The sequence below is a fragment of the Bufo bufo genome, chromosome 1 (genome assembly GCF_905171765.1).
Source record: "Bufo bufo chromosome 1, aBufBuf1.1, whole genome shotgun sequence".
Lineage (NCBI taxonomy): Eukaryota > Metazoa > Chordata > Amphibia > Anura > Bufonidae > Bufo > Bufo bufo.
Genome location: NC_053389.1, coordinates 241,466,753 through 241,491,421, shown reverse-complemented (window position 1 = coordinate 241,491,421; position 24,669 = coordinate 241,466,753). Strand labels below are relative to the sequence as shown.

At 48.2% G+C, this 24,669-nt stretch overlaps 1 protein-coding gene and 1 long non-coding RNA gene across 3 annotated transcripts in view; one reads left to right on the top strand and one right to left on the bottom strand.

Moving 5' to 3' along the window:
* LOC121005288 (solute carrier organic anion transporter family member 1C1-like) overlaps positions 1-4,858 on the top strand; it is a 55,685-nt gene extending 50,827 nt beyond the window's left edge. For both annotated transcript variants that reach the window (XM_040437942.1, XM_040437936.1), the window contains exon 15: positions 4,088-4,858. In XM_040437942.1, coding sequence (XP_040293876.1) covers positions 4,088-4,298 — 211 coding nt within the window. In that variant the 3' untranslated portion in view covers positions 4,299-4,858. The remainder of the gene's footprint in view (positions 1-4,087) is intronic.
* LOC121005298 lies at positions 1,161-23,344 on the bottom strand. Its single transcript, XR_005779907.1, has 3 exons — positions 23,334-23,344; positions 16,195-16,199; positions 1,161-1,290 (listed from the first exon to the last, which is right to left on the bottom strand). It is a non-coding gene; the product is annotated as an uncharacterized LOC121005298 (long non-coding RNA).
* Between the last annotated feature and the right edge of the window lie 1,325 nt (positions 23,345-24,669).

Below are 24,669 nucleotides of genomic sequence, written 5' to 3'. Positions count from 1 at the left end.
GCTAATAATTAGACAGTGTTAGTAAAGCTGGCTATACTCATTAGTTAGGCTGCGTTCACACTTCGGTTATTTGGTCAGTTATTTCCATCAGTTATTGTGAGCCACAACCAGTAGTGAAGCCTCCACAGAGATAAGGTATAATAAAAAGATCTGCACCTGTTCTGTGTTTTTGACTTGCACCTGGTTTTGGCTCAGAATAAGGCCTCATGCATACGGCCGTTGCGGTTCACTTGAATGGGTCCGCAATCAGGAGCTGCAGTGCGGAACGGAGGCATGGAACCCCACGGAAGCACTACGAAGTGCCTTCGCACTGCAAAAAAATAGAACATGTTAAATTTTTTTGCAGTGCGGACGAATCGCTGACCTATTCAAGTTGAATGGGTCTCGATCTATCCCGACCGCCGCATGGACGTTGCCTGTGCAAATTGCAGTCCCCAATGCATGGAGCGGCCGCACAACGGCCGTGTGCATGAGGTCTAACTGATCGAAATAACTGATCACATAGCTGAAGTGTGAACTCAGCCTTAGGGCTCGTTCACACGAACGTATTTTGCGTTCTGTATACGGGCCATTTTCTGCGTTCCGCATACGGTCCGTATACGGAACCATTCATTTCAATGGGTCCGCAAAAGATGCGGACAGCACTCTGTGTGCTGTCCGCATCCGTTGCTCCGTTCTGTGGCCCCGCAAAAATTATGAGTCCCGTCCTATTCTTGTCCGTTTTGCAGACAAGAATAGGCATTTCTATAATGGACCTCCTGTTCCCTACAGCAAATTGCGGAAGGCAGACGGGCGGCATCCGTTTTTTGCGTTTTTTACGGACCGCAAAAAAACGGCACGGTCGTGTGAACGAGCCCTTAGAGGTCAGTTGATGGTTGAACATCAGTTGAACAAACAATCATGTGTTCACAGACACAGCCAGGCTCGGCCTTCCCACAGGGGACCAGGGGAATCCCCCGGTGGGCCCCTGAGAAAGGTGGGACCCTGTCCACCAGCACAGCATCTCAAATAACCTATATCAATATAAAAAAAAATGGTAGACTATCCAGTTTATTATTATAGACACATCAGAAGGTTAAGATGGCCTCTAGGAATAGAGGCATGCCAGCCAGTATCCTCTCTTACCTGGGACCCACCTTTTGAAGTTGTTGCAGAGACTCCCATAATGAATCATCTTGTAGCGTCTTGTTGCTGTCTGCCTCTGTGTGGGAAGGTAATATTTGCATGTCGCTGTACAGTGGGCCCCCAGAATGAATTTTACTGGTGGGCCCTAGGCATCCCAGTCCGACACTGGACACAGCCACAGACATTTTAGTCTTTATTAGCTGGTAGAGTTGTTCAAACTGACCATACACGTTCAATGACCCTGGCGACATATGAAGGAACTTTCATTCAACTATAAGGCCTCTTGCACACGACCGTATGTATTTTGCGGTCCGCAAAAAACGTATCCGCAAAAAATACGGATGATATCCATGTGCATTCCGTATTTTTGAGAAAGTAACAGCTGGCTCCTAATAGAACAGTCCTATCCTTGTCCGTAATGCAGACAATAATAGGACATGTTCTATTTTTTTGCAGAACGGAAATAAAGAAATACGGAAACAGAATGCACCAGGAGTACCTTCCATTTGTTTTTTTTGCGGTACCACTGAAAAAAAAGGAATGGACACAAAAAGAAAATACGTTTGTGTGCAAGAGGCCTTAGTCTGTCCCATTGTTGTTTACATCCAGAGACATCCATGTTTGCATCCTGTGTGTATCTAGGTCTGTGCACACAGCTGAGTGTTTGTTACAATGGGGCAACACGGTGGCTCAGTGGTTAGCACTGGTGGGATCCTGGGCTCGATTCAGACCAAAGACAACCTCTATATGGAGTTTGTATGTTCTCCCCGTGTTTACGTGGCTTTCCTCTGGGTACTCTGGTTTCCTCCTACACAGTACACTACAAAGAAATACTGATAGGGAACTTAGAGTGTGAGCCCCATTGGGGACAGTTTGGATGCTAATGTCTGTAAAGTGCTGCGGAATACGTCAGCGCTATATAAGTGAGTAAAATAAAATAAATACATGTGTAGACAATGCTCGGTGAGCTAAACCCATCAGCAGAATAAATCTTGGTAATATCCTGGATTCCAAGCTCCTACCTCTACCTACACTGATATATTGTAACAAGTCCTCAGCAGTGTGAGAACGACCTGTCACCTCTGCTGACATGTTTAGTTTAGTAGCTACTTGTGTTCCAAATGTAATAACAATTCTGGGGCATCTATTCTTATGACTCTATGTGGTTTCATTCCTCTATAATTCCTGCTAGAAGTTTATGAATGAATTGCTAGCTATCTCCAATAAAGGACCAAATGAGTGTCACCAGATTTGGGGGGGGGTCCCTGCACAGTCTGACACTGGCAGCACTTAAAGGGGTTGTCTCACTTCAGCAAGGGGCATTTATCATGTAGAGAAAGTTGATACAAGGCACTTACTAATGTTTTGTGATTGTCCATATTGTTTCCTTTGCTGGCTGGATCCATTTTTCTATCACATTATACACTGCTCGTTTCCATGGTTACGACCACCCTGCAATCTATCAGCCGTGGCCGTGCTTGAATAATATAGAAAAAAGCATCAGCTTATGTGCGCTCCCACGGTCCTGGCCACTAGAGAGGCCAGCACTTTTTCCTATAAAGTGCAAGCACGACCACCACTGATGGATTGCATAGTGGCTGTAATCATGGGAACGAGCAGTGTATAATGCGATGAAAAATTAATCCAGCCAGCAAAGGAAGCAATATAGACAATCACAATACATTAGTAAGTGCCTTGTATTAACTTTCTCTACATGATAAATGCTATTTGGTGAAGTGACAAAACCCCTTTAATGGACATTGCCGGACTGTGCACTGGGACACACCCCAAACTGGCAACACCCAGTTGGACCTTAATTGTATGCAGAACAGCAGCTCTTTAATCTACAACACCTACATTTTAAGCAGAACCTTAAGGCCTCATGCGCACGACCGTATGCCCTCTGAGATATACGGTCTGTGAGTGGGCCATATGTCCCGGAGCGGCATAGATTGTGCGCACGGGAGTACACAGCATCATAGATTACAATGATTGTGTGCAAGTCGAGCCGCCCGCGGGGCTATTGTACCGCACTCATATGACCTCATGAGTGCGGGACAATGGCCCCGCGGGCGGCCCAACGTGCACACAATCATTGTAATCTATGATGCTGCGTGCTCCCGTGCGCACGATCAATGCCGCTCCGGGACATATGGCCCGCTCAAGGACCATATATCTCGGAGGGCATACGGTCGTGTGCAAGGGCCCTAAGGCTGAGCATAAAAAAAAAAATGTTCCGCCTGGTGCAGGGCTGGAGGGAGCAGAGCATGACACAGGGATCCTATGAGGATTAACTGGAAATCATCCTCTGGGTAACGTTTCACCCGCTGCACTCGGCAGACCACACTGCATCAGTTTTACCTAGAGCGTTGTTGGGGTTGTCCCACTATTAAACATCATCTTAATTTTATAGATCATACAAAATGAAGCATTGCCAACTATGACCCAACAAAGTTTTGATATGTAGTGACATAGTACAGCGCCACCTAGTGCTCATTCACTTATATAGTATGCTGTCACTTGGTGTTCATAGTGCATAGAAACATGCAGAGCCATCTACTGAACTGAGTGTTGGTGGACACACATGCTCAGTCGCTCTCCCCACAGTTAAGACGTTGCATAGTGTCTGCTCACTGCAGAGCAGATAACGGCGATACCTTTCTGTAGGGAAGAGATATTTATTAGGTCCTCTGCTGTGAAGAAAGTGTGCAGAGACCTGGTTGTGACCAGCAGCAGTAGATGGACATGCACATTGCTATACACTTTGAACACCAGATGGTGCTATACTATGTGGGTTAATGTCATAACTCTTCACTGGATTATTTTTTAACATCATTGTAGTGGGTAAATATGCTCCATTCTTTATGATCTATAAAATGGACATGTTGTGGTGGGACAACGCCATTACGTTTTTTTTTCCCCTTGCCTGTGACTGATTTGTGACTGATTTGTCTCTGTACAGGTTCATCTATCTAGGGATGACGCTGGCACTCGGTGTTGTCTTCCTCAGCCTTTCCACCGCTGTTCTCTACATACTGAAAAAGCAATGTCCAAGCGGAAAGAACAGTCCATCTGGTAATGGCTGTAAGAGATCCTCGCTGCCCTCCAACCTGGTCGGTAACGTTCACCTGCTACAGTCCCGTTACTGGTTGCAAAAGGAGACCCGCCTCTAGCACCATTGCTGCAAGAATTTCCCAGCATCCGCACTTCCAGCAATTAATGACTCGTTAGCAATAAAATATGAGCAGTTCTACAGAAATCACGAAGATCGGATGCCGCTGAACAATGGCCGCTCCTATAGATCATAACATTAGAAGAGGCAAGAACCAATCAGAGCACAGGGACGTGAACGTGTCAGTCAGTAGAGGTACAGACCTTTCAGGACTCTGGGTGAGCTGAGTAACAACTAACATATAGCCTCCACTGGGGTTATCCTAAAGCCTTCCTAGATGCTTTATTATGACACCTGTATCTCTAGACGACTGAGCAGATATGCCGTGCAGGACCCTGGGAGAGCTGAGTGATAACTATTAGGCACCAGCTCAGTAGGAAATAACCAATCCTAGCACTCTGCAGAATTATTCAGTTTGGTAACTTCTGCTCATGTATAGCTGGACAGATCTGCTTTTCAGGAGTTTGGGAAAGCCGGGTGAAAAACCATGTACGGCAGTAATATTGGTGTCACCCAGCTTTACCAGGATCAGATACCAATAATAAGTGGATGAACTGAAGACAGCAACTCCAGGATTGATATTTTCTGGAATTTTTACATTTTTTAATAAAAATCTTAGAAGTTTCTAATAATAGTTTTGTGATATTTGCGGATGGTGACGTCGCCGCGCTCGCTCTGATATTCGTGGACAATTATCAGTAATTTATCCGTCATAACAATGATGAGTTAATGCTGCTCCTCAGACTTCTTCCAGCTCTTAGTGATTTCACTTTAATTGGGTGACAATAATTATCCGTTATTAAATGCAACAATGTAACGTGGATCGTATGTACAAATAATAATACCCCCCCCCCGCACAAACCATAAGTGCTCTAATAATACTGTACTGCCGTCAAGTATCAATTGAACATTTCCTGGAATTTTACATCTACAGTAGTGCCTCATGCACACGACCGTTGTTCTGGTCCACATCCAAGCCACAGTTTTGGTGTCTCGGGTGCAGACCCATTTACTTCAATGGGGCCGCAAAAGATGCGGACAGCACTCCGTGTGCTGTCCGCATCCGTTGCTCCGTTCCGTAGCCCCGTAAAAAAAATATAACATGTCCTACTCTTGTCCGTTTTGCGGACAAGAATAGGCATTTCTACAATGGGCCGCCTGTTCCGTTCCGCAAATTGCGGAAGGCACACGGGCAGCATCCGCAATTTGAGGACCCCAAAAATCGGAACATGACTTACTAGGATGAAAGAATTTTCCTCCGGCTAGCATTACCAAACCCATTCCCTTATCCAATAACCACACAGAAACCTTCTTGCTTTGGTAAAATGACCATTACGGCCAACTTTATTATACACACTAAATAATAATAATAACAGGCACTTTTAACACATCCTTCAACATTATGAGCCACTGTACCGTAACAAGGATCCTGGAGGGCAACCCAAACAAGCGGTATCTTCCTTAAACATCTCTCCTTATACTTCAAAATTACCCTTGGCCGCACTCACCGACCCAAGGGCACCAAATCCTTGAAGTATCCATGTATCCCCTCCTGTAGGCCTTTTAGCCCAAACAGGAGCCCCATCCTCGGCATTCACCAACCACATGAGATACAGGCTGCAACATGTCCTGCATCTCTTAAACCATTGTATTGCTCCCCCAGGATCCCATATCAATCAGCCGCAATTCTACCTCCATCAATTACACCCCACTCTACCCAAACAAGGGCGGAAGGGTGAGAAACACTCTGGCTTACACTGGCAACTGCCCTACAGACCCCTCCCACAAAACCTATATACTGCCCGCGAAACTGCTACTCCTCCCCGTCCACCTAAACCAACCCCCAAAACACTTCCTAACCTTAACCCCTTCCTAGCCTGCGGTCTTCCCCCCAAGTCAAAACGCACTCCACTATGTCTGCGCCTCGCTCCGTTGCTACTATGACTTACTAGGATGGAAGAATTTTCCTCCGGCTAGCATTACCAAACGCATTCCCTTATCCAATAACCACACAGAAACCTTCTTGCTTTGGTAAAATGACCATTACGGCCAACTTTATTATACACACTAAATAATAATAATAACAGGCACTTTTAACACATCCTTCAACATTATGAGCCACTGTACCGTAACAAGGATCCTGGAGGGCAACCCAAACAAGCGGTATCTTCCTTAAACATCTCTCCTTATACTTCAAAATTACCCTTGGCCGCACTCACCGACCCAAGGGCACCAAATCCTTGAAGTATCCATGTATCTCCTCCTGTAGGCCTTTTAGCCCAAACAGGAGCCCCATCCTCGGCATTCACCAACCACATGAGATACAGGCTCCAACATGTCCTGCATCTCTTAAACCATTGTATTGCTCCCCCAGGATCCCATATCAATCAGCCAACAGAAGACCACCGGTGACACCTCACCTGTGGTCATCCCGCCACACCCTCAGGGCCGTTTCCAGACCCTCCTGAATACCTAACGCCCACATATCAATCCCCACATCATTAAGATGCACGCCATCGGATCTCAAGAATTGAGGCAATGCTGCCTCCAATTCCCGATGTCGAACCACCAAACCACCCTGTCTGCGAACAAAACGTCCCACCTCCTTGTTCAACTTTGCCCGCGCTTTATTGATCCGCTCCACCGATCTGGCAAACCGCCAACTACTCCTCGCAACCACCTCTGACCACACCACCAACAAATCCGGAAAATCTGACATCAAACGCAGCACGTCTAACTTAATATCCCGTATCACATCACGGGACCGCCGAACCCCCAAATCATTGCCACCCACATGAAGAACTAAGATATCAGGCGGGCGATCTAACATGACGTTGGTATGGATCTCAAGCAAAACCCGCCCCCAGAGAAGCCCCCTCAAACCAATCCACCTGACCATCAACTCCTCCGTCGGAAAACCCAATTGACGACCATTCCGCCGAACGTCAGCTCATAAGGCCCCCAGTAGACATACGAATGCCCGAAAATCCATGCAAGACAAGGAGCCGCCCCTGCAACAAAACAAACAGAGTCAAAAAATTGCATTGCAAACTCCCATTCAATAAAGAACAGACAACGAACAAAAACCCCTCCCCGCAACATTATAACAGATGAGGCCTAACATATGATCGAAAACAATCCGACTCCCAGCGCCCGATACGCTTTATAACCTCCTCCCCCAAGCCCCACCTGGAAGCCTCAGTCGCGGCTCCGATCCTGAATGAGTGAGATGCAAAATCCTTTGCAGGTAAACCCGCAGCAGACAAACATTTTCTGAAAACAGCCACAAACTGGAAACGAGACAACCGCGAACCATCCCTATGAACCAGCAACGCGCCCGAGCCGCCAGGACGCAGCTCCAAAAATTCCTTCACACAGTGCACTGGACAAAAAGCTGACCCCAATAGCGGCCTAAGTCACAAAACAACGCCCTGATCAGTCTTAGACTTGCGGAGCATACATCTCAAAGCACCGTCTACAATCCCAACATCCTCCCACAACAAACCTCCACCACGCATGCGACTCGCTGCCACCAATTCCGATATACGGAAAGCCCCGAAAAAGGCTAACGCAAAAGCCGCTCTAAACAGACACACTTCATACGCCGACACACAAACTGACCCAGCCACCTTCCATAGCATCTGCAACACAGCAAACGAAACTGGCCTACGACTATCCTTCCGTACCGCACTACGACGATAACCCTTTAAGGCCTGCCGCACCATAAAACACCTAGACACGTCAGCCAGTCCCCGCAAGCGCAACCAGAAGGCAACAGCCGCTACCCTCTTAGATGCGACCGAGAATGACAGACCCGCAGCATAGGACTGACCCACCCAAAAAAACAATAAAGCCGAAAATCCTCTAATGAACTACAACCACCTACCTGCTCGATCAACTCCTCCCACAACGCCCACACTGAAGAATAGGCCGACCACGTACCTCTACTAAGAGACTGCCTAATCAAGTCTGCTGATACCCCAAGGCCACGCTCCAGAGCCACTGGGGGCAAGGCAACCCCTGTAACTCGGCACCCGGCGCCAAGCTGCGGAAACGATCCCACTGAAAACGAGAAAGGGAAACGGCAAGTGAGTTATCCACACCAGGAACATGTACCGCAACAAAACATGCATTCAACCGCAAACCTCGCAATACAAGGTGCCTCAGTAAATTCAACACCGGAGCGAGTTCGCCGTTTGGCTATTGATCGCCTGCACCACACCCATATTGTCACAGTAGAAACGCACCCGCCGGTTCCTGAGCCAGTCCCCCCACAACTCAGTAGCCAAAACAATAGGAAAAAGCTCCAACAATACCAGGTTAGTAAGGAAACCAGCCTGCCTCCATTCAACCGGCCACGCCCCCGCACTCCATTGTCCCTTACAAAAAACACCATATCCACACGAACCTGATGCATCCGAGAACAATTCCAAATCCACATTACTAATCACTGCCTCCATCCACATAGACCGCCCATTATACTCTAACAGAAACGTCTCCCACACCGCCAAGTCATCCTTCACTGCTGCTGGTAATCGCAAGTAGTGGAATGGGGCAGTAACCCCCGCTGTCGCAAGTGCCAAACGTCGACAAAACACCCGCCCCATCGGCAAGATGCGACACGCGAAGTTCAATTTACCCAAAACCGATTGAACCAGCTTAAGCTGAACCTTCTTCGCCTTCCGTAAAAACACAACCTCATCCAACAGATCCGACACCTTATTGTCAGGCAAACGACATTCCATGGCCACACTGTCAATCTCGATACCCAAAAACTTTATAACCGTGGAAGGGCCTTCCGTCTTATCCACCGCTAACGGGATACCGAAGCGCGACGCCACTCTTTCCATTGTATGCAACAAAACAGCACACACCCTGGACCCAGCCGGACCCAAAAACAAAAAATCATCCAGGTAGTGCAAGACCGAACTCCATCCTGCCTCCTGTTTCACCACCCATTCCAGAAAAGAACTAAACGATTCAAACAATGAACATGAAATCGCACAACCCATCGGCAAACAACAATCAACGTAGTAACAGCCATCCCACTGAAAACCAAGTAAATGCACACTATCAGGGTGAATTGGCAACAAACGAATAGCGGCCTCAATGTCCGTTTTCGCAAGCAGGGCGCCTTGCCCAAAACGCCGGACCCACCGTACCGCCTCGTCAAAAGACGTATACGAAACAGAGCACAACTCATCCGCTATACCATCATTCACAGACCCACCCAACGGATAGGACAAGTGATGAATGAGCCGAAACTTATTATGCTCGTTCTTAGGAACTAAACCCAAAGGAGAAACCCACAAATCCGGCAAAGGACACATCGAGAAGGGGCCCACAACCCTCCCGGCAGCGACCTCCCCTTAAATCTTATCCCTCACAACTGCCGGATGGCGCAACGCCGATGACAAATTCCGGAGTGCCCGTCTCGGCCCAACCAAACCGCACGGAATAACGAAACCCATCGTAAACCCTGCCAACAGCAGCTGCGCTACCACCCTATTTGGATACGTCCTTAAATAGGGCTCCATCTCTTCCACCCTCACCGGCGTCACCCCTCTTCTGCACAACCTCGGGTCCCTTACCCTTGCCACGCTTGAAACACCGCGACAAACTATGGGAGCCGCCGCAACCGGAGCACTCATGCTTGTACCAGCAATCAGACAAGAACCTGCAATGCCCTTCGTTGTACTGCCAGCAACAACCCCTCCTATTTCCCCCATGCGACTCCGAGACTGAGGTACCCCCGGCCGTTCCACGAAAGGGCTGAGAGCCCATCCTAGGTGCCGCCATCAACCGCATCCACAGACCAATGTCCTTATGGTCCCAACGAATGCTAGGCCTGACCGCCTTCCGCTGCCGGAACTGCTCGTCATACCCAAGCCACGCGACACCCCCATACGTCCGCTGCGCCTCACCAATAGCATCCATATAGCAAAAGAGCGCAGAGCAGTGCTCAGGCGCCTTTTCCCCAACTACACTAGCCAAAATTGCAAAGGCTTGAAGCCAATTTTGAAAGGTACGCGGGATCAGCCTGTACCGCCTCCTCTCCTCCTCCTCCTTCTTACTCTCATCCGGCTTTCCCCTATCTAAATTAAATTTCTCCAATGGAAGCAACGAAAATATTTCCACGTATTCATCCTTCCATATCTTCTCCTTAATCTCCTGCTTCAAGTGAGCCCCCAGCGGCCCCTCAAAATACACATAAATCTCCCCCTTCGCTGCGTCCGCAAGCCGAACGCCATCACCCATGTCACCCCTAACACCCGCAACTGCCCCAGCTGCCTGGGTACCCGCCACCACACCGTCATCACCAGCCCCCATTACTCCCCACGCCGGCCCCTGTTCCAGCGAACCCGCTTGCGCCGGAGCCCAGACTGGCACCGGGGACGCAGCGGATCCATTACTCAACAGTGACAACAATGACAGCATGCCCGACAACACATCCCGCACCAAATCATCAGAACCCCCCACATTATGAGAAACAGTACCCCCACCTCCCCCAACAAGATTCTGACCCGTCGATCTCTCACCTGGCCGTCCCCGGATAGCTTCTCCGGCAGCCGCAGAACTCCTCCCAGGTGTCCTCAGTAGTGCATCCATCCTGCACGGCACGGCATCTTCCCCCAGAGGAATGTCCATAGCGCCTGCCGCTAAATCTTCATTTGGGCCGACTTCTCCTTCTTCCAATGGAGACATCCCCCCGTCACTCTGCAACTGCAGGTGACCGTTATCCGATAATTCCACTGCAGCACAGGCCTCATCGCAAGGCCGCATATTATGTCCTCTATCTCCCATCAGCATTTCGGGCCCCACAGCAGGAGGGCTGTGAGCCACGTCATGCAGCAAGATGTCAGGGGGCGGAGCCACCGCCACAGTCCCAGCAATGCCGCCAAGTCGCCGACCCACCACTAGGGGGCGCAACGTACTCTCGTTCCTATAAGATCCACCACACTCACTGACCCCAGCGCTTACATGCCGCCGACCGAAAGCCGCCGGCCGCGGCGCAGGAGACCTCTCCTCCCTGCCAGCTGAAAGGCCCAGGCTGCCGGACCGCCCGACCGCACCGCCCCTCCGCTCAGACGGTAAGGCCACCAGGGTTCGCTCCCCGCCACGCAGCACATGTGGGGAGACACCCGCCTGCCTGCGCTCTCTTCCTCTTGCCGCCTGGGAGACAGGACCGGGAATAGCCCGTCCCTCCCCCACTGACCTGCCTCGCGCCGACACACTCCTCCCGCTGCGTCTGGGCACCGGACCGGGCACAGGCACCGCAGACCGCAGCGGAGGGTTCATAGGGGGGCTTCTAAGGCGACGACGTACCCGAGGGGTAGACTCCGGACTCAGGCGCTCTGGGGGGACCGACCTCCTGGTCCTGTGTGGACGCGCCGACAAGGCCGCCGTAGAAGGGGGGATCAAAGCAGACTGAATGGTCTGCTGCAAACGCTCCGCTCCATGTGTAGTGTACGGGGACTGTAATGCCCGTCACTACAGAAGGGTCACTTGTGTGCTGTCGTCCCCCTTATTTATGGGGAAGTTGGTATAAGTCATCTTTATAAACTGTAATGTAATGTAATGCTATGTATTTCTCTGTTACTGTGAAACTTGTATGTACAGGCCTGCTAGGGGTGTCATTCCAGCTCTTAGTCACTAGAGGGAGCTAGGGAGCCCTAGTTTATATAAGGCCCAGTCAGGGAAAGGAAAGTCAGTCTAAAGTGAGTCTGTAGTGAGAGTCTAGTCTAAAGTCGGTCTAGGCTAAAGCCAGTCTACAGCAGTTGGAGTTTAGACTATGTCAGAGTCAAGTCCAGGCCGGAAGCCTGCAGACCAGGAGAGGGTATTGCTGCCCCTGTAACCGGGTTCCAGATTCAAAGAGAAGGTTCCCCTCCTGAGTTCATCTATGCAGAAGCAGGAACACCTCAGTTTCTAGAGTCTGAGGAAGCTGAGAGAGAGACAGAGGCAAAGCTCAGAAAAGCAAGAGGTACTCAAGACAACAGAGGAGGTACTTGATAAAGATAAAACCAAGGATATACGCCAGAGCTAGGGTATTGGGCCTTGGAGAAGATTTTCTATGTTCCAGGATCAGTCAGGAATAGAGTGCAAGCTGCCTGTACTGCAAGTCCTGTGTTTAACACTCTGAAGTCACCTTGCTATACATATATTGCCTGCATCAACTGTATTGAAAATCAACTGTCTGCAAAGGAACTGCGTTTCCGTTAATGTCCCTATATGATGACTACTAAAGTTTGAGTTCTGCTTTAACATCACGTGGTTCCTCAATTATTCCTGCTATCAGCAAACGGCGTGCCACCGTTTAATTGGCACTGGCGTCACGAACATTACCTATCATCACCTGCCCTTGCAGAGAGTCAGCCGTCTCAGGTTAGTGTCTATTGCACTACAACACCCAGGAACATTTCTACACCTAACTTGAGTACGCTGCACCTCTCTTTTGGCGTCACGAACAGGATACGCACGCTTTCTAGTGCAAGAAGCGTGAACTTTGTGCCTTATACAGTTGCCCTGTGACCAAAGTGACAAATTGCCTGTTTTATTAAAGTGGACTTTGTGGACTGAAAAAACATACCCAAAGTGTCCCTAAAACCTCCAAAAAGCGCTGTGCAGTGCTGGGCTATCAAGAGGAAGAAAATCGCCACACCGGAGTGTGGTTTTATGGACTTTTTATCATCCTGCTTGCTGTCAGTGAATAGACAGCGTTTCTACCAAAGATGGCCGCTGAGGCTACTGAAATAGCTGCTGCGTCATCTTCATCCCGAAAAAGCGGGAAAAATTGGCGCCTTCCTGAGGAAATAGCGGGAAGGAGTTCAAGGTCAGGCGCCACTGCTTATCTGGACATTTGCATGTCGGCCAGCATGGACTCCGCCTTCACCATACTGGAATACCTGGGGGGCGGACTCCCAGTGCAATGGGAGGAGCTGGCTGAACTTATTGGCGCCACCCTATCGCTCTCCAGAGAAGGATCGAGCATGTTGGAGAGTGAGCACCGCTTTGCTGCAACGTCCGCGCCTGAAATACCAAAGATGACTGATATTGGTGTAGAGCCAGAGGAGGCTCCACCGGCCTACTCTCCGGGACCGGAGAGACCCGCCTGCCCGCCACGGAAGAAAGAACCACAGCCCTGCTATGGCTCCTGGAGAGACTTCTTTCAGCCCTCTTTCAAGTGGTCTTCACTAATGGCAGAGATCCGGGAGGCCGCTATAAAGCGGAATACAAAGACTAAAATCTATTATGAGGAATTGACCAAGACTATCCATGAACGACACACCGACACCCAACCCCGCCTGGAAAGGAGAAAGGGGTTGCTGGTGTCCTTTGACAAAACCCGTGGCTACGGGTTCATCCAAGATTATCTGACTGGCAGAGACTTGTATGTTAACAGAAGATCTGTCAAGAGAGACTACCTCCCTTCCTATCAGCACAGCCTCCGCGAGGGAGAGGAAGTGGAGTTCACCCCTGCCGAGAGCCTGAGAGGCCCTTATGCAACTGCCGTGACCCGTCCCAAGCGAGAACCTGAGGACTGGGAGGCAGAAGAAGACTACTCTGGCTGCGAGCGGGAACCTGAACGCTCTCCAGAGCCGGCCCATCACGCCTTCCAGGAGCGGAGCTCCTTCATTGGGCCTAATGTCTTCTGGCAGCCAACCGTGTTGGAAAAATGGGTGAGCCCTTATCCTTACCCCGAGCTGCCTCGTCGGGAGAAGACCATACAGGACCTGGAGAACTTAAAAGGACTTCGGGTTACCTTGGAGAACATCCGGAAGGGTCGGAGACCCGATGCGCCACCAGAACCTGCAGAGGCCGAGTCCGAGCCATCGTTGACTGTACCTGCGCCGGCGGCGCCAGCAGACGACAGCGACTCCGACACGGAGAGCATCGGTCACCACCCGTAGACCACCTTCTGTCACCACCGCTCCGTTGCGGCCCCAAAGAGGACCCGCTATTGCTGTGAACTGCTGCACAGAGCCCACCGGACCGCTTGCGGCGGTGGTACCCAATGCAGCACCACCCACAATCAGTATGCCGGGACCGGTACGGTCCACTCGAGGGTTTACCCCTAGGCCCATGGGGCCAATACCTATTAGGGGCCCCTTTACCTTGCAGCTGCCCCCTGACACCGTTATGTGGGCACATCCTCCTGTAGAGGACTACTACAGGCCGTACTTGCCAGCAGAGCCAGGTAATTATGATATGCCACTATGAATCAGCCTGCTAGGCCTTTGATTTATTTTACTAAGAAAAGATGATGTTGAGGACTTAACCCTTCCAGGACAGGAGTCCTATGTTTCCTGGTTGTTTGTTGCTGCTGCCAGTTTATCCACGGCTCAGTGGTAGGTGTTGACCGCTGAAATATCAAAGTCGACAAAGCCAAGTTTGTTTCCAGGATCTCCTGCCTGCTTTTGCTATCCCACGCCAAGTTGTGCCTGTTCCTTTGTTGCACCTTTTATCCTTACCCCCCTTTTCAGGTTGATCGGGGGTATTACAGCACTTGTTTTATATTGTGCAACTTGATACTAAGGAACCGTGCCCGGAGACAGACTCAAAAGAACCTGAGCCTCTGAGATTCTTACTCTTTTTAAAGGAAATGTGCCCAGAGATGGACTCCACCGCACGAGAGCCTCTGTGATTTAATAGGAAAATAACCTGGGTACGGACTCATGTTTGTTCTTTGAGCCTCCAAGAACTTTTATACTGTTTTATCTATTTTGCTGTTCTATTATGGACTTATTCATTGTCATGGACTATCCTGGTTATAATGTTACGCTGTGCCAGGTCAGCGCCCCAGTTCCATTCACTATCCTGAGAAGAAGAGAACGACGCCCCTTGTCACCAACCTTCACTTTTGCCAATTGGACCTGAGATGAATGTAAATGCAGATGAATTACATATATGTATGCCTGCATGTTTCTTTTTCTGTTTCAGGTAGAGATTCCAGTTGGGCGGGCCCTGATGGAGTACGAGGTCGTACTCAGCTTAAAGCAGTGGGGTATGTAGTGTACGGGGACTGTAATGCCCGTCACTACAGAAGGGTCACTTGTGTGCTGTCGTCCCCCTTATTTATGGGGAAGTTGGTATAAGTCATCTTTATAAACTGTAATGTAATGTAATGCTATGTATTTCTCTGTTACTGTGAAACTTGTATGTACAGGCCTGCTAGGGGTGTCATTCCAGCTCTTAGTCACTAGAGGGAGCTAGGGAGCCCTAGTTTATATAAGGCCCAGTCAGGGAAAGGAAAGTCAGTCTAAAGTGAGTCTGTAGTGAGAGTCTAGTCTAAAGTCGGTCTAGGCTAAAGCCAGTCTACAGCAGTTGGAGTTTAGACTATGTCAGAGTCAAGTCCAGGCCGGAAGCCTGCAGACCAGGAGAGGGTATTGCTGCCCCTGTAACCGGGTTCCAGATTCAAAGAGAAGGTTCCCCTCCTGAGTTCATCTATGCAGAAGCAGGAACACCTCAGTTTCTAGAGTCTGAGGAAGCTGAGAGAGAGACAGAGGCAAAGCTCAGAAAAGCAAGAGGTACTCAAGACAACAGAGGAGGTACTTGATAAAGATAAAACCAAGGATATACGCCAGAGCTAGGGTATTGGGCCTTGGAGAAGATTTTCTATGTTCCAGGATCAGTCAGGAATAGAGTGCAAGCTGCCTGTACTGCAAGTCCTGTGTTTAACACTCTGAAGTCACCTTGCTATACATATATTGCCTGCATCAACTGTATTGAAAATCAACTGTCTGCAAAGGAACTGCGTTTCCGTTAATGTCCCTATATGATGACTAATAAAGTTTGAGTTCTGCTTTAACATCACGTGGTTCCTCAATTATTCCTGCTATCAGCAAACGGCGTGCCACCGTTTAATTGGCACTGGCGTCACGAACATTACCTATCATCACCTGCCCTTGCAGAGAGTCAGCCGTCTCAGGTTAGTGTCTATTGCACTACAACACCCAGGAACATTTCTACACCTAACTTGAGTACGCTGCACATGCACATGAACCGCAGCCCTGACCGCTTCCAATAATTCCTCTAGCGACGACATCTTGGACCCCAAACACTCTGGCTTACACTGGCAACTGCCCCACAGACCCCTCCCACAAAACCTATATACTGCCCGCGAAACTGCTACTCCTCCCCATCCACCTAAACCAACCCCCCAACACACTTCCTAACCTTAACCCCTTCCTAGCCTGCGGTCTTCCCCCCAAGTCAAAACGCACTCCACTATGTCTGCGCCTCGCTCCGTTGCTACTAGTCGTGTGCATGAGGCCTAACTAGAATTTGCAACAGTCAATTTCTAATGTTTCCTGTTGGCTGTCAGGTTACAGGGCTTTACACCTCATTGCTACTCAGAAAGACTCAATTTAGGCCCCTTTCACACGAGCGAGTTTTCCACGCGGGTGCAATGCGTGACGTGAACACAAAGCACCCGCACTGAATCCTGACCCATTCATTTCAATGGGTCTGTGTACATGAGCGTTTTTTTTCACACATCAGTTCTGCGTTGCGTGAAAAACGCAGCATGTTCTATATTCTGCGTTTTTCACGCAGCCCTGGTTCCATAGAAGTGAATGGGGCTGCGTGAAAAACGCATTGTATCCGGAAGCAAGTGCAGATGCAGTGCATTTCTCACTGATGGTTGATAGGAGATGTTGTTTGTAAACCTTCAGTTTTATTATCACGCGCGTGAAAAACGCATCAAAACGCATTGCACCCCCGCGAAAAAAACTGAACAACTGAACGCAATCGCAGATAAAGCTGACTGAACTTGCTTGCAAAATGGTGTGAGTTTCACTGAACGCACCCTGAACGCATCCGGACCTAATCTGTATCGTTTGTGTGAAAGAGGCCTTAGGCCCCTTTCACACGGGCGAGAATTCCGCGCGGGTCCAATACGTGAGGTGAACGCATTGCACCCGCACTGGATCTGGACCCATTCACTTGGGGCTGTGCAGATGAGGAGTGATTTTCACGCATCACTTGTGCGTTGCGTGAAAATCGCAGCATGTTCTATAGTCAGCGTTTTTCACGCAACACAGGTTCCATAGAAATTAATGGGGATGCGTGAAAATCTCAAGCATCAGCAAGCAAGTGCGGATGCGGTGCGATTTTCATGCATGGTTGCTAGGAGATGATAGGGATGAGCGACCCCATTAAAGTAAATTCACTGTATTATTTTCCCTTATAACATGGTTATAATAAGGGAAAATAATAGTATTCTTAATACAGAATGCTTAGTAAAATGTCGATTGAGGGGTTAAAAAATAAATTAAATAACTCACCTCATCCTGTTGTTCGCGCAGCCGGCATCGTCTTTCTTCTTCTTTCAGGACCTGCAAAAGGACCTTTGATGACGTAATCTTCTATCTTCATTCAGCAAGACCTCACGTGGTGAGCCTGATTACGTCATCAAAGGTCCTTTTGCAGGTCCTGAAAGAAGAAGAAAGAAGACGATGCCGGCTGCGCGAACAACAGGTCCTTTTGAACATCCGTCTGAAAGAGGCCTTTTGCGCTGTCGGTAAATGTGCCAAAGTTATCTAGAGGCGCAGGCCTCTACATGACGTTGGTGCTTGCTGCCGATGGCCGTGCGACATGCTCTAAGGCCATTTTCCACGCCATAAACTGGTGTGGAAAATGATGAATGAGATTGACTGGCTGGCCGGCCCACGCCCATGCCATGCACCCTTTTTCTGCCTCTTTGCAAAAGTGGCGTGAGCGGGGTAAAGTCACAGATTCTGTTGCAAAACACCTTTGCAACAAAATCTGCAACCTAACTACGGCAAAAAGTGATGTATTAAGCAACGTCTACACGACAACATTGGTCGCGCAACATTATGTTGCACTAATGTTGCGCGACAATTTTTATAATGGCAGTCTATGGTGTCGCACTGCAACATGCAACATGCTGCGACTGCGACGCAACAGTCGCAGAAAATCCATTCGAGATGGATTTTTCTGCGACTGCTGCGTCGCAGTCGCAGCATGTTGCATGTTGCAGTGCGACACCATAGACTGCCATTATAAAAATTGTCGCGCAACATTGGTGCAACTAAATGTTGCGCGACAAATGTTGCAGTGTAGTTGTGCCCTATCTGTCATGCGACTTATTGTCGCGCAACAAATGTCGTCGTGTAGACCTAGCCTAACACATAATAAATGACCCCCTTAGGCTATATGCACCTTGTTCATATGTACGCATGGCTTATCCACACGTATTCTCATGCAGAAAACCTGCAGCATAATACAATACCAGCTAAGTAGATGAGATTTTTAAAGTCTCATGTACACGGTGCAGAAATGTCAGCAATCGGCAACATGTCAAATTTTTTGTATCGATTTTCAGCACAAATGTCTGGGGCAAATTTGCAACAAAATATTCAAGGAAGGGGGGGGGTTTGCATTGCATTATTGAATTCCATTATAGGTTCCGTTATAACGAAACATAACAGAATCCTAGGACGGAATGCAAAAGTCCTGTCGACAGGACTTTCTTTTCCATCCTGGATAACGGAAATCAGATCGATCCGTTATGCTTCCCCATAGCCTTCTATTATGACGGATCAAAAACGGAATGTCCCTAAAGGTTTCCTATTTGAATTCCATCTTACAAATACAATTATTTTCTGTTATAAAGGAAAACAACGGAATTCGTAACGCTGATGTGAACCCACCCTAAGACAATTGAGGATTTTAGTGCTTATTTGGTGTGGAAATGCAGTAAAAACTGCACAAATATCTTCTCAGAAAATCTGCAGAAACTACACTGCCGTGTGCAAATACCCTTCTACATTTGGGACTGTGCAGTGAAGCACATTGCGGAAGGCACACAGCAGGCTTCCTTGTTTTGCAGACCGCAAAAAACGGAACGTTCGTCTGCATGAGGCCTTAGGCTCAGTTCAGACCTGAGCGTTTTACAGCGCGTTCCTACGCGCTGTAAAACGCTCAACAAGGAGAAACCAATGCTTCCCTATGGGAATGGTTCTCACCTGGGCGTTTTACAGCGCGTACGATCGCGCTGTAAAACGCCCGACGCTCAAACAAGTACAGGAGCGTTTTTTTGGGCGCTTGTCGCGCGTTCCCGTACATAGACTTTCGGGAACGCGCGACACTGTGTGTAGCTTGTCTCTGTATGCGCGATTGTAAACGCCCGTACAATCGCGCATACAGAGCGCTCCTTTCAGAACGCTCAGGTCTGAACTGAGCCTAAGGAGTGTTTTTGCAAAGAAGAGTGGGCAAATCTTGCCAAGCCAAAATGTGCCATGCTGATAGACTCATACCCAAAAAGACTGAGTGCTGCAATAAAATCAAAAGGTGCTTCAACAAAGTATTAGTTTAAGGGTGTGCACACTTATGCAACCATATTATTTTATTTTTTCTTCCCTTTACCTAAAATATTTCAGTTTGTTTTCCCATTGAGTTGTACAGTTTATAGGTCACATTAAAGGTGGAAAAAGTTCTGAAATGATTTATCTTTGTCTCATTTTTTTTACATCACAGAAACCTGACATTTTAACAGACTTTTTATATCCACTGTATATATATACATATATATTTTTTTACTTTTATCTTATGCCCCCAAGGGGACCTCAGCACACAATCAACAGATTGTCATTTCTATTCACTAATTAAATTTGATGAATTACTGAATAGAAAACTCAGCATATTCTAATGTATTGCTGCCACCTGCAGGTCTACATTGAAATATACCTGGGATAGGAATCAGAGCCTGCAGCCGGCTCTGGCCTTTCACAACCAATGAATGGCATCCCCAATCACCGCATGGGGGAAACGTTCTCGCCTTGGGAGCGGAGCACATCGCTCCTAGAGAAAAAGACTCTCAGATCCCATGGTCACATTTAACCATGGCATCTGAGGGGTTAAATATCTGCGTTATTGTCAATCGCAGACATTATCCCTGCGTGTTTTCTGTGAGAAACAGCAGGCAGCTGGAGGATATTGCACCCCCTCTGCTCTGTAGCAGGTGCCATCTTTAAAGACCCAACATGTACCATAGATGTACGGCGGATGTTGGGAAGGGGTTACAAAGGACCTGTAACCTCTCCTGACATGTCTGTTTTTATAAGTACTTGCCTTCCTCATGTAGTAATAACTTTGGAGCATCTATTTTTATGACTCTATAATGTGCCATTACTTTATTATTAGAATTTATGAATTAATTACTAGCAGCTTGTAATGAAGGTCCAGATGGGTGTCACTATTTGGAGGTGTGTCCCTGCAAAGTGACATTGGCAGCACTGATAGTGGTAGATTGTGCAGGGACACACCTACGGGCATACCGAGAAAAGGCTGGGCTCTCCCACACCCTGCAACCCCTCAGCAACTTCCCCCTGCAGCCCCTCCCCCTCACCACTAGTCGAGACCACCCATACTCGCCATTGTCACCCAAGCCCTATATGCCCCCTTAGTGCCTCCACACAGTAGTTATTCGCTCTGAATTCCGCCCCAAAAAATGTCATCTGAACATACCCTCAGGATCCATCTTGCCTTTATTTGAAGAGACTGAAAATGAGCCTGGACCCCTCTAGCTCCAGTAACCAAATAGATTGACTCATCTGAAAACATTATCCGCTAAAGGGCTTTCTGGGATTTTTATATTGATGGCCTATCCTTAGGATAGGTCTTCAATATGAGAACTGCAAAGTCCAACTCCTGGCAGACGCCTGATCAGCTGTTTGAGGAAGCCATGGTGCTCACTGGGGCTCTGAGTACCGCGACCTCCTCACAGCTTCCCAAGCACAGTAATATAGTAATATAGTATAAAAGGCTGAAAAAAGACAACTGTCCATCTAGTTCAGCCTGTTATCCTGCAAGTTGTTCATTGGAAAGCGGTTCATGTGGACATGTGACTGATGAGCGTGATGTCACAATGGCCTAGGAAGGTGCGCTAAGCACCCACAGAGTGCCGGGGCCTCTTTAAGCAGTTGATTGGCAGGGATAACGGGAGTCGGACCTCTGCTGTTCTGGTATTCATACGCCATCAATATAAAAATCCCTGACAACCCATTTAACCGTCTGATTGGGCAAGAGAAATACAGGATATTTTCGTCCAGAGATTTAAAAACCCACCTGGATACGTGTGAGTATGGCGCTATGCTATAACATCAGAACCACAGCTCTCTGGATAAAGGACTACAAGAACTGAATGCCAAGCTCCACTGGGTGGACTACCTGAACCACATCTTTTAAGGACTCAAGTTTAGCCTTTCTGTAACTCCTTATTATTTCATTGTCCTTTGTCTTGTCTATCAGTGACTGTAACTTGCATGCCCTGTTGCCAAGTCATATTAAAACACTATAGGGGAGATTTATCAAGAGCGCCTAACAGTAAAACTGGCTTAGTTGCCTATAGCAACCAATCAGATTCCAACTTTCCTTTTCCAAAGGAGTGCTAAATCTCCCCCTATGTGTAAAGCAGTGTATTGGCTCAGCTACCTGCTTGTGGTACCTCCTGTCGGTGGGAGCACAGGTAGGATTCCCTGCAGGTATGAGTAGAGTAGTGTATCAGGCTTTGGGTAGGCTTGGGATAGCCCTCTGCATCGATCCACAGGGAAGCCAGGTGGTTCTAGTGCAGTGACACTCTCTTACAGTAGTGATGGCCCCTTAGTGTCTCCCTTACAGTAGTGATGCCCATGCAGTGGTAAAGGGTTACCTTTCTCAGTCATTGATGATATATAGCTAAGATATGCCATCAATGTCAGATAGGGACCCACTTCCATCTCCGGCACAGGGCACCCGAAGAGGAGGAGAGCACACCGCGCATGTGCAGCATGCCGTCCATTCACTTCTATGGGAGTTCCAAAGTGGGGAATGGAGAGCGCACTGTGCATGTATGGCCACGTCTCCATTCACAGCTTACTGTTTTCAGAACTCCTAGAGTGAATGGAGGGTGGTCGCACATGCGCTGTACACTCTCTTTTACTTTGAGGGGCCCGTTTTGGAGACAGGAGCAGATCCTACTGATATGCCCTTCAGTGTCTGAGATGGGAATAACCCTTTAAAGGGTTTCTACCACTTCGTTTCACATAATTAGCTGTCAGACACTAGCGATCCGCTAGTGTCTGCTCTGCCAAACCATCCTAATATAATTGCTTTTGGGGCAGCCGTTTCGCAAAAAAAAGAACTTTTATTGATATGCTAATGAGCCTCTAGGTGCTATGGGGGCGTCATTAGCACCTAGAGGCTCGGTCTACCTTCACAAACTGCCGCCGCCCAGCGCGTCCCTCCAGCCCGCCCATCTCCTCCGGAATGCGATCCTCCCTGTGAGCGTATGTATTCGGTGCATGCGCGGTGAATGTCTGACCGCTTCCCTGCTCAGACATCTCCACTGCGCCTGCGCCGATGACGTCATAGTGCTCCGATGAACAGGCGCAGTGGAGATGTCTGAGCAGGGAAGCGGTCAGACATTCACCGCGCATGCGCCGAATACATACGCTCACAGGGAGGATCGCATTCCGGAGGAGATGGGCGGGCTGGGCGGCGGCAGTTTTCTGAAGGTAGACCGAGCCTCTAGGTGCTAATGACGCCCCCATAGCACCTAGAGGCTCATTAGCATATCAATATAAGTTCTTTTTTTAGCGAAACGGCTGCCCCAAAAGCTATTATATTAGGATGGTTCGGCAGAGCAGACACTAGCGGATCGCTAGTGTCTGACAGCTAAATATGTGAAACGAAGTGGTAGAAACCCCTTAATAAAATAAAAAAGTAATACTGATCTAGCCTGTTTCCCTGAAGAACGGACAAGGCCGGCCTTAGGCCTTATTCACACGTCAGTGTTGTGGTCAGCAATTGCGAGCCCCAAACCAGGAGTAGAAGCTACACATAAGGTATACGGGAAAGATCTGCTCCGGTTCTGTGTTTAGAGCCGCACTTGATTTTGGCTCACAATCACTTATGGAAATCACTGACCGAATACTGACAGTGTGAATAAGGTCTTGGGTTTGATGGCAGCCTGTGCAGAACACACTCACAGAATTTAGTTAACGAAAATAAGATGAATCTTTGTAAACTCCTTCACTATATCAAATCTAGGATATCAAATATATTCCAGTAGTTGCCAAACAAGTGGCAGTTACTGCTGCAGGCCACTGTGTTGCCCTCTGTTAATACTGCCATATTGTGATGAGCCAACCATTGTGATGTTAGGTCACGTGAACACAACCAAGCTCAGCACCAATGAATGGCCGTCCATGTTATACCTGGTCAGCCTGTGTCTGCCACAGCAGGAACCACACAGGGCGGCACTCTCCTCCATGACATTCATATGCTCAAAAATGCCATATATACATGCACAAAACCACTGCCATAGAATGGTCCGAAAATTGTGGATCCGTGGGTTTGCATTTTTGTCTGTTGTGTTTTTGTTGTGCTACCCCGTTCGTTCCACAAGTCTGCAAATTACAGCCGTGTTGTTTCCGTCCGTCGGTTTTTATACACAATAAAAGCACACAGAGCTATGGGGACTGGGTATTACGGATGTGCTAGCGGCCATCTAGCAACCCATGTCCTCAGCTCTATACCCAAAATCCCGGTGACAGGTTTCCTTTAACCCCTGAAAGACCCTTTTTAACACTGTGTACCGATTTTTAACGGCCATTAGATGGGTGCACTCCTGTCTAAACAAATGTTAAAAACAGTTCTATAGACTTCAGTGGGGTCCATTCTATTTTTTGACTGCCGCTATTCACTGGCTGTTAAAAAAAAACGTCCATGTGAATAGTCCCACAGGCAAGGGCTCATGCACACGAACATATTATTTTGTCCTTTTCCATTCTGTTCTTTTACAGGTCCGTACGCAGAAACATTCACTTCAATGGGGCTTAAAAAAAAACGGGGATGACTCAGGTTGAATTCTGTGTCCGTATGTCCGCATATCTGTTCCGCAAACAAAATAGAACATGTCTTATTCTTTACCGTCTTGTGGACAAGGACAGGCATTGTTACAATGGATCCGCAACATCCGTGATGTCATCAGTTTGTTTTTTGCATATCCGTGTTTTGCAGACCGCAAAATACATACAGCCATGTGCATGAGCCCTAACTGGTCCTGAAATTGGCCGTAGGTCAGCCGTTTTTCACTTTTGTGTGAATGAGGCCATAGGCCATGAACATTGCACCAAACAGAGCTGTATTTCACACTGCCATATACACTGCGTGCAGAATTATTAGGCAAATGAGTATTTTGACCACATCATCCTCTTTATGCATGTTGTCTTACTCCAAGCTGTATAGGCTCGAAAGCCTACTACCAATTAAGCATATTAGGTGATGTGCATCTCTGTAATGAGAAGGGGTGTGGTCTAATGACATCAACACCCTATATTAGGTGTGCATAATTATTAGGCAACTTCCTT